Source organism: Syngnathoides biaculeatus, chromosome 5, assembly GCF_019802595.1.
Source record: "Syngnathoides biaculeatus isolate LvHL_M chromosome 5, ASM1980259v1, whole genome shotgun sequence".
Classification (NCBI taxonomy): Eukaryota; Metazoa; Chordata; class Actinopteri; order Syngnathiformes; family Syngnathidae; genus Syngnathoides; species Syngnathoides biaculeatus.
The window spans coordinates 26428048-26442310 of record NC_084644.1 but is presented as its reverse complement, the minus strand read 5'-3'; the positions used below and the strand labels follow the sequence as shown (position 1 = coordinate 26442310).

The 14263-nt window shown below is 42.5% G+C and overlaps 1 protein-coding gene across 4 annotated transcripts; it reads left to right on the top strand.

Annotated features, from left to right (window-relative positions):
• The first annotated feature begins 1897 nt into the window (after nt 1–1897).
• them4 (thioesterase superfamily member 4) lies at nt 1898–5497 on the top strand. Of its 4 annotated transcripts, none has more exons than XR_009795046.1 (7): nt 1898–1988; nt 2174–2320; nt 3037–3226; nt 3313–3499; nt 4497–4607; nt 4692–4848; nt 4915–4938. XR_009795046.1 is itself a non-coding variant. In XM_061820106.1 (7 exons), exons 1-7 carry the CDS (start codon nt 1977–1979, stop codon nt 4956–4958), a joined length of 816 nt encoding a protein of 271 aa, XP_061676090.1. In that variant the 5' UTR covers nt 1898–1976; the 3' UTR covers nt 4959–5497. The 4 variants fall into 4 exon arrangements, 3 of the variants coding, with proteins under 3 accessions (XP_061676090.1, XP_061676091.1, XP_061676092.1); XM_061820106.1 differs by having other exon boundaries at nt 4724–4848; nt 4915–5497; XM_061820107.1 differs by having other exon boundaries at nt 3313–3475; nt 4724–4848; nt 4915–5495.
• The last annotated feature ends 8766 nt before the right edge of the window (nt 5498–14263 follow it).

Genomic DNA, 14263 nt, shown 5'->3' with positions numbered 1-14263 from the left:
GCCATCGGGCTGGTACCGGTACCACTGGACAGAGACTTGAGCCAGGAATCCAGTTGTTAGTTGCTTAGAGAGCAGGTTCATGGTCGGCGAGATCTCTTCCTTGGATTTGCAGGGCCTGGCGGAACAAATCTGAGTCAGCTGCGTCCATGTTATGGCCGGGTAGTTCTGTCAGGACCAGAGTATGGGGTTGAACCCATACGCACAACTCAGGAGGTGCAGAGGTGGTTTGGGAAGCGTCTTTATTCAGTCCAATGTCGATAACCCAACAGGCAGTCCAGGGAAGCAGCAGTCATGGAATCGGCAGGCATAAGAGGCAGTATACAAGAGCGAAGATGGAAGACGGAATGAGGCATAAGGCAACGGTCTGGCAGAGGAAAGCCCGTACATGTGGTCCTACATAAATGGGATGTGATTACTTGAGATGAGGCGCAGGTGTGCACCTCCGCTGATTGCGGGAGGTGCGTGCCACATCGGGGACCACTACAGCGAGGACAGGGACCGGCAGGGCCATGACAGAGTGATTATGACCCAATTCTGTTCTGCAAAATAAGGTTCTCCACTAGTAATTGTGCACATCATCGCTGCCATGCACTCTTGAATATGTTGTTTCTTCTGTTGCCATAAGAACAAGGTTGTCATAGGAAGTCGTGCTGTACTTCGTAAGACGAGACTTTTGGCTGCTGACTAATGTGTTTTTACCCAGAGGTGAAGTCTGCCTCAGCAAATTAATCCAGGCAAATGCTCAAGAGTTTACCCGCAGCATCAAAACCACATGAGCTGCATTTGAGTGTCTTGTTTATTAACAAAGAGCAGAGGGCACCTGGGTAAGTCATTTGTCTTGCCACCAAGACATTATTGGCATTTGTGACTTTTTTTGACAGAGGAAGTCATAGTTGCCTTTGTTCATAACACACATTAATCATCATCATCATCAACCCATATATAATCTCCACCTTCATCATGCCTATATCTAATTTGCAAATCCAATTTAGTTTGATGTACAAAGTTAAGTTTCCATCAGTGAAAATAATTATTTTTAAAGACACTACCTTTAAAATCCTACAAAAAAGTGTTATTAATTGTGGATTGCGTGTCTAGTTCAATTAATAACAATCTATTTCATGTTTTATTGGTCAAACAACAATGCCCAGGTGTCGAATGAATGCATTTTGTAACTAGCAAAGTATTTAATTTGCCTACTCCAGCAAAATTTTAATAATTTCATTGCAGTAATTAATGATTCATAATAGGTTGGCTCAATCCTCAGTGCAATATATTACTGTATTTACATGTAACTAACAAATAATCTTATTTGTGTATTCCTTATAATAACGAAGGAGTGAAAATCAATGTAAATGTACTAGAACAAATAAAAAAGACTTGAGTTCTTACATGTTTGTTTTCGTTCTTCTTTTTTTTCTTTCGGCTTGTCCCGTTAGGGGTCGCCACAGCGTGTCATCTTTTTCTGTTTAAGCCTATCTCGTGCATCTTCATCTCTAACATCCACTGTCCGCATGTTCTCCCTCACAACATCCATCAAGCTTTTCTAGTGTCAACCTCTGTCTATTATAAATAATACATTACTATTCCACAGTCATATTTTTACCATGTGCAAAAGGGAAAGTATGTTCTTGAAAATGATTACAAACTAAAATATAGAAAAAAAAATCATTTAATAGAGTGTAACCAAGAAGAAGAAGAAATACATATGTATTGATATAGGATTGATTTAAAAAAAAAAGTGCAAATTGTGGAGTGGTTGATAAATGTACGTTTTTTTTTTTCTACGTTTACGTTGATTTGTTTAACACATGAACGCGTGACGATTACAGGAAGTAGGTTACACGTTTAGAGGAAGTAGATGGTTTCACCCAATTACAATGCAGGGATTAATCACATGACATGAATGACGTCACCCTGTGTCTCCCTCATGGCGGAAGTGAAGGGTGAACCCGTTTCATCACTGAAAGTCATTTATGTCACATCAGGCAATTGGTGTTTCACTATCGTTACGCAGAAACGTGTTTTAAATATATTTACGGTAGATAAAATAGCGATCGTGAATTTTCCAAAAATGCTTTTAGTTAAATACGTTTGAACGCTGAAGCTCTATTAATTCTGAGGTTTTTGACCAGCAGTTGTTATTACTTTCCTACTGTTGCACTTTCTACAGCCCCTCGTCAGCTCAAAGATGGCAAGGAGGCTGTTACGAATACTGAGGGGCTACCAGCATCTTGCTTCACCCCCATTTGTGTCTCCTCACCTCTGGCACTCATCTATCTTGTTGCCAATCAGAAGCAGCTTCGTGCGGACCATGGTGGTAAGTATACTGTCCTGGAATAGACAGATTTAATATAAGTCTTTATTGTCATTGTATGGTGCAGACACAACAAAATTAAGCAATGGATTCCTTTTTCTCTGATTTCATATGAACGCGATAATTATGAATGCATGGAGGTTGTCAGAACGACAAAAATGGATAAAACGGATCTTCTTCTAATTTTTTTTTTTTTTTTTTTGGATGAGTTGATTGATGGTAACCTGGTGGTTAGCACATCTGGCTCACAGTCAAAAGATTCGAATCTGGTTTTGTTGAGTTTGTGTATTGTCCCCTTGCAACTCAGTGTCTGGAAATGTCCTAGCAGACCCAAAGGTAGAGGGGCCAATGTTTATCTCATTTGCCTCACAATGAAGAAGTTCTGCATTTGAATATGAAGGTACTCTGGCTTCTTGCCACGTTCCAAAAATATGTATGTTTCAGGTCCATTAAGTACTAAATTGTCCAGAGGTGAAAATATGGGGGTGAATGTACGTTTGTCAAAATCCATCCTGTGATTGCCTGGCAACCAGTCCAGGGTGTACCCCACCTCTCGGACCACTTCAGATGGGATCACCCCCAATACTAATGAGGACACGAGCAATAGAAAATTCATGTTTTTTGAGTATGGCTAGTAAGCGTGGAAATGGCCTTAAGATTGAACTCGTAGAGACAGAAAATGTTGCATATTAATTTTGTATCCTGTCATTCTCGTCCAGACACTGCCTTTCTCATTCAGCCTGAAGCCTCGGGACTTCAGCCTGCCCAACTCCTCGTGGAATGCAGAAACCATGCGCTTGTATGACTATTACAACAAGCAGTGTGAGGTGGAAAATGAAGTAGGAGAGAAGCAGAGGGGACCCTGGAGGAGACTGCCCAGCTACAATCGCACCCTCAAGTACGCCACAGGTGAAAGCACAGCAAGTCCCCACAATTGTACACGCCACCAAAATTTGAATGAAGTTGGTTACTCGTCACGCCTTCTCTCTTCTCAGGAGGAGCCTATCTCAGCAAGTTCATCCAGTCCAAAAATCGCCTTTTTACCCGCAGCATCAAAACCGCAGGAGCTGCATTTGAGTACGTTGTGTTTCTTAACAAAGAAGAGGAGAGGAGTGTCTGCATTTTCCAGGCTGGACACCTGCTGGAGGGCCCGCCAGGGTGCGTTCTTGGCCCCTTGAAAAAGTACATGTAAAAAGATGGCAAAATAACTCAAAACACTTATTGGAAAATTGCCGATATTGTCCAATGAAACAATGGTTGAACATTTTGGTTATACAGTTTGAAAAGTGTTAGGCACAAAACACAACACTTGTCATCTCTAAAAGAATACCAGAACGACAGTGAAGCATGTAGGTGGCAGCGTTGGCCTTTGAGGGTGTTTGACTTCAGATGAAATCAAAGTGGATGGAATTAGGAACAGTTCCGAATACTAGTCAGTGTTTAAAGTCAGGAGAAGCCTACTGGAACGTCTGACGTTTATTTGGGGATAATCAGAAGCACTTGAAATGGTTGCAGATGTGTGAACGTGACTGACTAACCCAATTTAGATTGTCCAATGAATGCGTGTGAGTGTGACTGTTGTCTGTCTCCATGTGCCTTGCGATTGGCTAGCAACCAGTTTAGGGTGTATTCCACCTCTTCCCCGATGACAGCTGGGATTGGCTCCAGTACTTGCGTGACCCTCGTGAGGATAAGTGGATCAAAAAAGTGATGGATGGATGGATGTTTTCTCATAATATTGCAACTTTATTCCTGTTGTGCATTAATTTTTTCCCCCTGTGAACATTGCAGCAATATTATGGGGAAAAACGATTTGTCATTAAAAAAAAAAAATTCCAAGTTAAGGCTTTATGATTGGCAAATTACAATTTGTTTTGTAACGTCTTGACTTTATTCTTGCAAAACAAAAAACAAACATTTGCTTGTAATACTAGAACATAAATCAGGTTAAATTCAAAAATTTCCCCCTATACTTTTAATCTTGCAAAAGTGTTTTTCTTTCTTTTTAATGTTACTCTATCGTTGGAAATGCATACTTTTTTGTGTTACTTTCATCTGGCTGCAGTCCCCCCTCCCCCACTTGTGTGGCCCTAATATTTCCCTCGTTTTCTTTTTTTTGTAATTTTGTTGGTGGTGGGGGAAAATGACTCAAGTAAAAGCTGTGGCATGTATTTTCCAGACATGTCCACGGGGGGGCAATCGCTACTATGATTGATTCTGTCACGGGCACTCATGCAGCTTTCATGTCTGGACCGGTGATGACTGCCAATCTCAACATCAATTACCGCAGGTATCGATGTATTTACATTATCATAGTGTATTTAATTCTGTTGTGTACTAAGTATAACTTTTTTTTTTTTTTAATTTGGAGCAGATTCCCCTGACAATATGTTGTTTTATTCAAAGCCCCATCCCATTGGGAAGTACAGTGTTAATAAACTCCTCCCTTGATCACAAGGAAGGCAGAAAAACGTTCATTTCCTGTAAAGTGACCAGCTCTGATGGCTCCAAGCTGCACACAGAGGCAACAGGTAACATCGTTTACATCATGTGATGATTATTCCACTTCCTAACCTTTGGTATTTTCTGTTTTTTAGCACTCTTTCTGTCTATCAAAGTCAGCCATTTATTGGGAGTCTAACACAAAACAAGTATTTCAACAAGTAGAGGCCTTTTTTCTCTGTGTCTTGAAGTTGAGATTTATGTTTCGAAACGTGATTTATTTGGAGATTTTATGTGCTCCCCTCTCGTGTGTTTTCTCTGGGTACTCTGACTTCCTCCAACATAATTTTCTGACGTGCCTTTTAGTTTCACTGAAGAATCTAAATTGTCAATAGATGAGTGTGAATGGTTGCTTGTCTCTATGTGTCCTGCAATTGACTGGTGACCAGTTCAGGGTGTCCCCTGCCTCTCGCCCAGTCACCTGCGATAGGCTTCAGCTGTGACCCTAATGGCGATAAGCGGTACAAAAAGATGGATGGATGAATGAACATCTGTTACATGACATAATTGGGGAGTACCGTGGACTACACTGTTACCACTTAACTACCTCGGGTTTTACTCACAACATCAGGTATCTAAGCATTATTTATTGAATGGTTATTTTACTGATTTGATTGTGAATTTGATATTGTACCTTACAGTGTAACTTTCCTGCAATAAAGCTTTGCTTGCAGTTATTTTTAACAAATGTGCTTAACTTTGTTTTCGAATGTGGGAATTATTTAGAAATTGTCAAGACATCTGTCAGTGCAGCTTGACTTTTGAGGAGGGAAAAAAAAGATAATTTTAGCAAAGAGCCAGTTGCTATAATTGTTAGTCTTGAAACAAGCATTGACACAAACAGAATCCAACAATTAAGAAAATCTTTCCATTGTATTTTTAGACTCCATGTAGATTACACAATTCCCCATGAGTTGTTTTGCAGTACATCAGTAATAATGCTGATACGGCGTACACGCACACAAACACACACTTTTAAGCTTAGGCAGTTTTGTGGTTTTCAGTCTTACAGGGCCCCTCATTTCTTTAACCTCAATTCAAAGCAGTTGGGAAAGCTACGTTGCTATCTACATAAGTATTACCGACGTTTGCGTGCGCCGAGGCTCGTGTGGTCAAGTTTGTGGAAGGGAAAGGAGCAGAGTCAGTGCTGTTTCTTGTTGTCAGTTAAAAAGACTTTATCACAGTCACCCAGAGCTGAAACAAACATTGGTCACCTGATTTAGATTTTCCTTAATGCTTTGGTGTGATGGTTTTCTGATAAGAATGTGTGGAGATTAGACATACTCACCCGAAACGTCAATACAAATGTTGTTTTCAAATTGTGCTTTTACAAAGAGCAATGCACAGTTTTTATTGCCAGAATAGTGTAAATAAATGTCGATGCACAGTATGTTAATTATTGCGGTAATAGTTTTAATGAAATGCACAGCAGAACGGTGGTGAGATGTGCCGTAGGTGTCAGAAGAATTTAAGGTGGAGGTGGACTGCATCAGGGATCCACGCTGAGCCCCTTCCTGTTTGCGGTAGTAATGGATAGGCTGACAGACGAGGTTAGACTGGAATCCCCTTGGACCATGATGTTGGCAGATGATATTGTGACCTGCAGTGAAAGCAGGGAACAGGCGGAGGAACAATTAAAAAGATGGAGGTATGCACTGGAAAGGAGAGGAACAAAGATTAGCCAAAGTAAAACAGAATATATGTGCGTGAATGAGAAAAGTGGAGGGGGAAGAGTGAGGCTACAGGGAGAAGAGTTAGCGAGGGTGGACAACTTCAAATACTTGGGGTCAACAATGCAGAGCAATGGAGAGTGTGGTAAGGAAGTGAAGAAAAGGGTAGAAGCGGGATGGAACAGTTGGTGGAAGGTGTCTAGTCTGACAGAAGAGTCTCTGCTAGGATGAAGGGAGAAGTTTATAAAACAGTGGTGAGGCCGGCCATGATGCACGGATTAGAGACTGTGGCTCTGAAGAAACAACGGGAAGCAGAACTGGAGGTAGCAGAAATGAACATACTGAGGTTCTTGCTTGCTGTGAACAGCCTGGATAGGATTAGATTTGAGCTCATTAGAGGGACAACCAAAGTTGCATGTTTCGGAGACAAGGTGAGAGAGATTAGACTTCGATGGTTTGGACATGTTCAGAGGCAAGAGAGTGAGTATATTGGTAGAAGGGTGCTGCGGATGGAGCTGCCAGGCAAAATAGTGAAAGGAAGACCAAAGAAAAGGTTGATGGATGTTGTGAGGGAGGACATGAGAACAGTGGGTGTTAGAGAGGAAAATGCACGAGATGGGCTTAGATGGAAAAAGATCACACACTGTGGTGACCCCTAACGGGACAAGCTGAAAGAAAAAGAAGATTTGCACTGCATCCTACTTGAAGTTTTTTTGTAATGCTTTGGTTGAGAGGCAAAACAATTTTAGCTCAGGACAGCCAAAGTACGTTCATGGCCTGCTCCACCCATGGAATTATCAAGGGACCTGTAATACTTGTTGCATTCACTTAGCAGGTTTCCTTCCAAAATCTGATTCACTCAAATGTATTTATTCACTTTTTGTTTTTTAATCATTTACAGTAATTTTACAGAAATAGTTATTTAGTCCAATAAGAATAATTCAGGAGGAATGTGGCTTTCGTCGTAGCTATGGAACAGTGGACCAGCTCTTCACCCTCGGCAGGATCCTCGAGGGTGCATGGGAGTTCGCCCAACCAGTCTACATGTTTGTGGACTTGGAGGAGGCATTCAACCATGTCTCCTGGGGAGTCCTGGGGGAGTTCCTTCTGGAGTATGGGGTACTGGACTCCCTGATACGGGCTGTTTTGTCCCTGTAGAACTGATGTAAATCTCGATTACCGGCAGTATGTCGGACTATTTTCCGGTGAGGGTTGGCTGCCCTTTGTCACAGATTCTGTTCAGAATATTATGGACAGAATCTCGAGGCGCAGCCAAGGGATAGAGGGGGTTCGGTTCAGAGGCCTCAGTCCTTCATCTCTGCTCTTTGCAGATGATGTGGTTCTGTTGGCTTCATCAAGACATAATCTCCAACGGTCACTAGAGCAGTTTGCAGCCCAGTGTGAAGCGGATGGGATGAGAATAAGCAACTCCATATCTGAGACCGTGGTCCTCAGTCGGAAAAGGGTGGTGTGCCCTCTCCATGTCGGGTTTGAGATCCTGCCCCAAGTAGAGATGTTCCAAAATCTTGGAGTCTTGTTCACGAGTGAGGGAAGAAGGGAGTGGGAGATCGACAGGTGGATTTGTGCAGCATCCGCAGTGATGCAGACTTTGTATTGATCCGTTGTTGTCATGATCCTGCCGCTTCAGCACGAGCTGTGCGGGTGCCCGCGCGGCTGCGCTAATTGGGAGGCACACACCTGCGCCTCATGCGGGCTGATCATCCCCTGTATATATAGGACCCGGTGACGACTGGTCCGGGCCAGTTCATTGAGCTTTATGTCCCGTTCCAGCACTCTCGTATTCCTGATTGAACCTGTGTGTACCGACCTTCGTCCGTTCTCCGACCAACCTTGTAAGCCTGACTCCTTGATACTTCTGCCTGCGTTGATTGTTTCCCCGTGTACCGACTCCTGCCTGTCCGCTCATCTGTTCTCTTCGCCCAACGTCACAACTACCGCTGCTGCACCGGACTGCCTGCTCGATCCCCGACCTCTGCATACAATAAACGTGTCTCTTCTTGAACTACCTTGCGTCTTCCGAGTTCCTGCATTTGGGTCCTAATCTCGTTTCCGATGGGACGTGACAGTTGTGGTAAAAAGGGAGTTAAGTTGAAAGGCAGAGCTCTCAATTTACCAGTCGATCGACGTTCCTACCCTCACCTATGGACACAAGATGTGGGTCGTGACTGAAAGTACAAGGTCCTGGATGCAAGCAGCCGGAATTATTTTCATCCACAGGGGTGACAGGTTCTCCCTTAGAGATAAGGTGAGAAGCTGGGTCAACCGGGCGGGGTCCAATGTCAAGCTGCTGCTCCTCCGCATTGAGAGGACCCAAATGAGGTTGCTGGTGTATCTGATCAAGATGCTTTACGGACGCCTCCCTGGTGAGGTGTTCCAGGCACGTCCCACCAGAAGGAGATCCCAGGGATAACCCATGTCACACTGAAGAGACTACGCCTCTCGGCTGGCCTGTGAATGCCTCGAGATCGCCTCTGGAAGAGCTGGATGAAGTAGCTGGGGAAAGGAAAGTCTGGGCATCCCTGCTGGAGCTACTCTATCTGCGATCGGACCCGGAAAAGCGGTAGAAGATCAATGGATAGATGGAAAACAAAATATGCCTGTGATTCAAGTTCCAGGCAAATATACAGTATGCCAAACCAAACCAAACAAAGAAACAAGGAAAGGTTTTCCGCCCTCATTGTAGGCCAGACCATCAACTTGCTTGGCTACAAAGAGATCCTGGTGGCTGCTGCACTATGACAACGTACCTGCTCACAATGCCCTGAACATCTGACAGTGCCTTGCCGAGAAGCACATCTCCATGCTGTACCAAATTCCCTACTCACCTGACTGGCTCTGAATGGGTTTTTCCTCCTTTCCAATCTCAAGCAGCTAATCAAGGGAACCATTTTTGAAGACAAGGATGACATCGAGAAGAAATCCTTCCAGGGATGCATGAATGCTTTACAAACAAGGCTGGGAAATTGTGTCGTAGGGAAAAACCTGTAGTTTGGATCATTTGTGACAAGTCCTGGTACGTTTCTGACACACTTTGTACATGTTTTTTTTTTTTTTTTTTTTTTTTTTTACCCCATTTACAAATGACTTGACCCATCTCTCCATTAAAAAAAAAACAATCAAAAAATGAAAAAATATGTTTGCCGTGTCCTGTCCTAGATAAGATAAATTTTGATGACCCTGACACAATGGTATTCCTGAAATGTGAACTTGAGATAATTTATTCTGTGCCCCTGCTTGTATATCAGGACAATCTCATATAATTTTTCATCAATGGACATTCCTTTAATCCATTCTGGCCAACATCTGTAATGTTTTTGAATACAGAAAATAGAACACCATAAGACTGTACTTTATAAAAACTTACAGTAATGACATAATGTAAATAATTTTACCATTTTTTACTTCACTTCTATGGACATCCTCCTGCTCCTTTTGGTGTGCACCTGTTGTTAACCTGGAGGCAGTAAAATAAGGACACAGTTACACACGGAGACAGGCGTAGTTGCTCAGTAAACTAGTAATATGAGTTATTTTTCACAGAGGGTAACGGAAATAAGTGAGTACTGTTATATTGTTGATCTACATATGTTGCAACACCAATAGTGTTCAAACCTCTGTTGTTTGAAGGTCTACAGCACCAAGACATTGATGCTATTTATTAACTGGTCATTGGTGTTTTGTTTCATCACAATTAGGCCAGCAGTCTTAGCTAAAGTTATGTAGTTTGAGGAAATACACAATGGGCAAGTCTTTTTTTTTTACTCTTATCTTGACAGTGAAGTTCAACTAGGAGTGGGAATAAACAGCATAAATAATTGAGGTCATGGCCACCATACTGCACTCTAATCACACATTTATGCTCACAAGTCAAAGTGAATAATCAGCTGAACAACGACTTGTATCTCAAAGAAGTCCCAAGGCGTGTCACTCGTATCATCACTGTTGTGACATGTTTATTATTGTTGTTCAATGTGGTTTATGAATGATGGTTGCTTAATGTGTTTCTATAGACACATCACAATAAGTTAAAATCGTGTCAAAAGCTTAATTTAGTTAAGTAGTTGAATTTGATAAGTGAAACTCATAGAGATGCACAAAATAGAGTGGAAAACTTCAGGATTTCTCTTTAAATATACGTGTGTCATATTGATGATTTTATCTTAGAGCAAACAAAAAATAATTCACCATCTCCAGAGCTGGAATATTATAAAAGAATAATAATATAAATTAGAACATAATACCAAGACATAAGAAACAAAGAGGATATTTTTAATGTAGGCAGGAATTATCCATGTGAATACTATTTTCCCAAATTTTTAAAATCATTGAGTAGTGAAATGAATAAAATGTTCTACAATATTCCAAAGTATTGAGATGTGCATATAATCTTTTGCTTACTTCATGAGGCTTTAAAACATTTGGGACAGCTACAGTAACTCATTATGAACCAATACTATTTTACTACACTGTAAATGACAACAATTAAAACTTGAAATCACAATTTCATATTTAGCGTAACATTTTGGATTACTGAGCAACATAGGGATTATATTTCCTAACCGGCCAATTCCCAAACAGAGCCTTACCCGCTGCCATTACATAAGAGCGGATGACGTAACTCGAGCCATGCCGGCTCGGGACTGCTTTGAAGGACCAAGAGGGACGGAGGGAGAGGGGACGCCGGTGACTTGTCCACGTGCCGCCGGTCCGACCAGCAGCGCCGCCGCTGCGTTCTGATGCGGTTGGAATCTTACGCTTGTTTCCATCACCCAGGCCGCCCGGGGCAACTGATGGCCAACGTTGGCGGGCTGTAAGTGGTCCACAAATGGCAGCGCGTGTTTTAAAACGTCTGCTTCGGTCAGGCCACTAAAACAACAGGTGCTACGACTTCCAAATGTTTATGTCGACAAATGGAGTTTGAAGCAGACTTTGTGTGTGGGCATGCGCAGGCCCGACAGGTGTTCGGAGGAAAAGTGATGGATTATGAGCCGTGTGAAGCGCCCCCTGCCGTTGGAAGAGGTACTGCAACATTTGCTTTTAAAATTACGATTCTATTTGGTGTGTACTGAACACATTGTCTACACTATTTACCCCTAATTGTTTAGCACTACCATACGTTTCCTACATGGATCTTTATTTACTATTCATTAGGCTATACACGATTTGGATTTTTGGGGCCGATCACTTGATCAGCGAGTTAAAAAAAACGATAATTGATCACCAATCCCATTGCAAGATGGAGCAATATTTAAATAACTTTTTTTTTACTCTCTATACTTGTGCACTTAATTGCTCAAAAAATTATATTTACAATAAATTATGTATCTCTGAGAGGCATAGTGACACAACAACCACAAAAGTGCTTCTATTAGATGGCAGGAAGTACATACAGTAATTCATGTATCCACATTTTTCTGAAATGTTTGCCTGTTGGTGTGCCATGAGATTTTTAAATTGTAAAATTTGTGCCTTGCCTCTGTAGAGTTTGGAAATCACTTCTCTGGTCAGATCGTGTATTCTTAGTCAGGTCAAACCAACATGATATGATAATCGGTGCTATCCAGCCATCCATGCATTTTCCAAGCCGCTTATCCTCACAAGGGTCACGGGAGTGCTGGAGCCTAACCCAGCTGTCAACGGGCAGGAGGCAGCGTACACCCTGAACTGGTTGCCAGCCAATTGCAGGGCACATAGACACAGACAACACTCACAATCACATCTAGGGGCAATTTGGTGTCTCCAATGAGCGTGTTTTTGGGATGTGGGAGGAAACTGGATTGCCCGGAGAAAACCCACGCAGGCACATGAAGAACATGCAAACTCCACATCTGGGATTTGAACCCTGGTCCTCAGAACTGTGAGGTCAACGCCTAACCAGATGCGCCACCATGCTGCCTAACCGGTGCTAATTTACTGTAATTAAATAACTTAACCGTAATTAAATTACTTCACGAACCTTAACATTAGAGATTTAACAGAACCTTGACATGTTTGCTTACGACTGTTAGTGCTAGCACTTGCTTACTTGGCTACATAACGTTTTGATGCCTGTTTGTGAGTTGTATCGTATTAAAAGTATGCGCAGATAGTTCAACCAGCTCTTGGATTAAAGTCCTCTCGAGCACCGGTGGCCACCAACAGACGTTTTCTGAGATTTTCTTCTTATAATACACACAGCGCGATCAATTGTTATAATGCTCGTGGTAACGAGTATATCCAGTGATTGTAAAAAGACAGGTTGGGCGGTGGCGATGGGGGATTTTGGATGGTGGTATTGCAATACAAGATTTTATTTCCATAGTATGACATAATTCCAATTGTGAAAGAGTAAATTTGTCTGGTAATCTGATCCAGGTGTTACGTGCTGTATGTTCCACACCACCGAGACTTTATCTTTAAATAACTTTATTGGCCATCAGATGTTTATGGTACTACTCCAAAAGACGTGCGAAAATGATGAAAATAAAATAGCTTTTGGATTCCAATACACGTACATACACGATGGTGACACGGAGTGCGTCTTTTGAGGAGCTAATCAGTGACATTATTGATCAGATCATTGAACGAGCTGCTGTCTAGTATTTGCTTCAATGCTATCGAGCGGGTCATCCAAACAGCAACCTAGTCCATCGCATACGACCACAGCGTCTCAAAATCTATGACGTCTCTCATTGGCAAATGGCCATAGACTAGTTCGTCGGTACCAACGGATAGCTAGACGACCATCAATGCAAGCGCGGACTTACTGAACTCCACACATCGGCCGTCACCAACACCAGGCTAGCCTACAAGCCTAACATCGTCCTTGGGTGTTACCCGCCTCCAATTCACGACGACGAATGGTCTCTGCCTAGGGAAGCATGCTCCATCCTTGCCCAACTGCATTCAGGTTTCTGTCGCCTGCTGAACAGCTACAAACACCGCCTCGACGACACAATTGCCAACATCTGCCCGGACTGTGGCACCGGGCCACACGACACGCTGCACCTATTCACAACAGAAGAGCTATGGCGGCAACCGACTGAGGCGGCCGCTTACCTACAGCTATAACGCTTTCACACGATTGTCTACATGGACACAATAACACTGTCACGCTGGCTATCACAACAACATCGGACCGTTGAATTATGATGTGAAAGCCGATCATGATAAAATGCGATGCCGATCATGTGTAATCGATGAAAAGTGTACAATTCCTTATTTTTATTAATCAATTTCTCATTACCACCACTATCACCCTGCAATTATAGAAAATCAATACCATACAAAAGCACAATTGAAGTGGAATGTCTCAAATAGTCCATCCATCCATATTCTGTGGTGCAGAGACAAAAACTCCACATAGCTGGAAAGGGCTACGGAGAAATTGCCAAGCACGTTGGTGAAAAAAGGTCCATTGTTGGAGCAATCATTAGAAAATGGAAGAAGCTAAACACCGTTAGGTCAATCTCAATCGGAGTGGAGCCACATGCAAGATATCACTTCGTGGGGTCTCAATGATCCTTAGAAAGGTGAGGAATCAGTCCAGGACTACACAACAGGACTTGGTCAATGACCTGAAAAGAGCTGGGACCACCGTTTCCAAGGAGGTGACTGTTCATAATACACTAAGATGTCATGGTTTGAAATCATGCATGGCACGGAAAGTTCCCCTGCTTAAACCAGCACCTGCACTGTATTAAGGAGAGTCTGACTGTAGATTTTGGGGAACAACCTCTTTCCCTCAGTCAGAGCATTGAAAATGGGTCGTGGC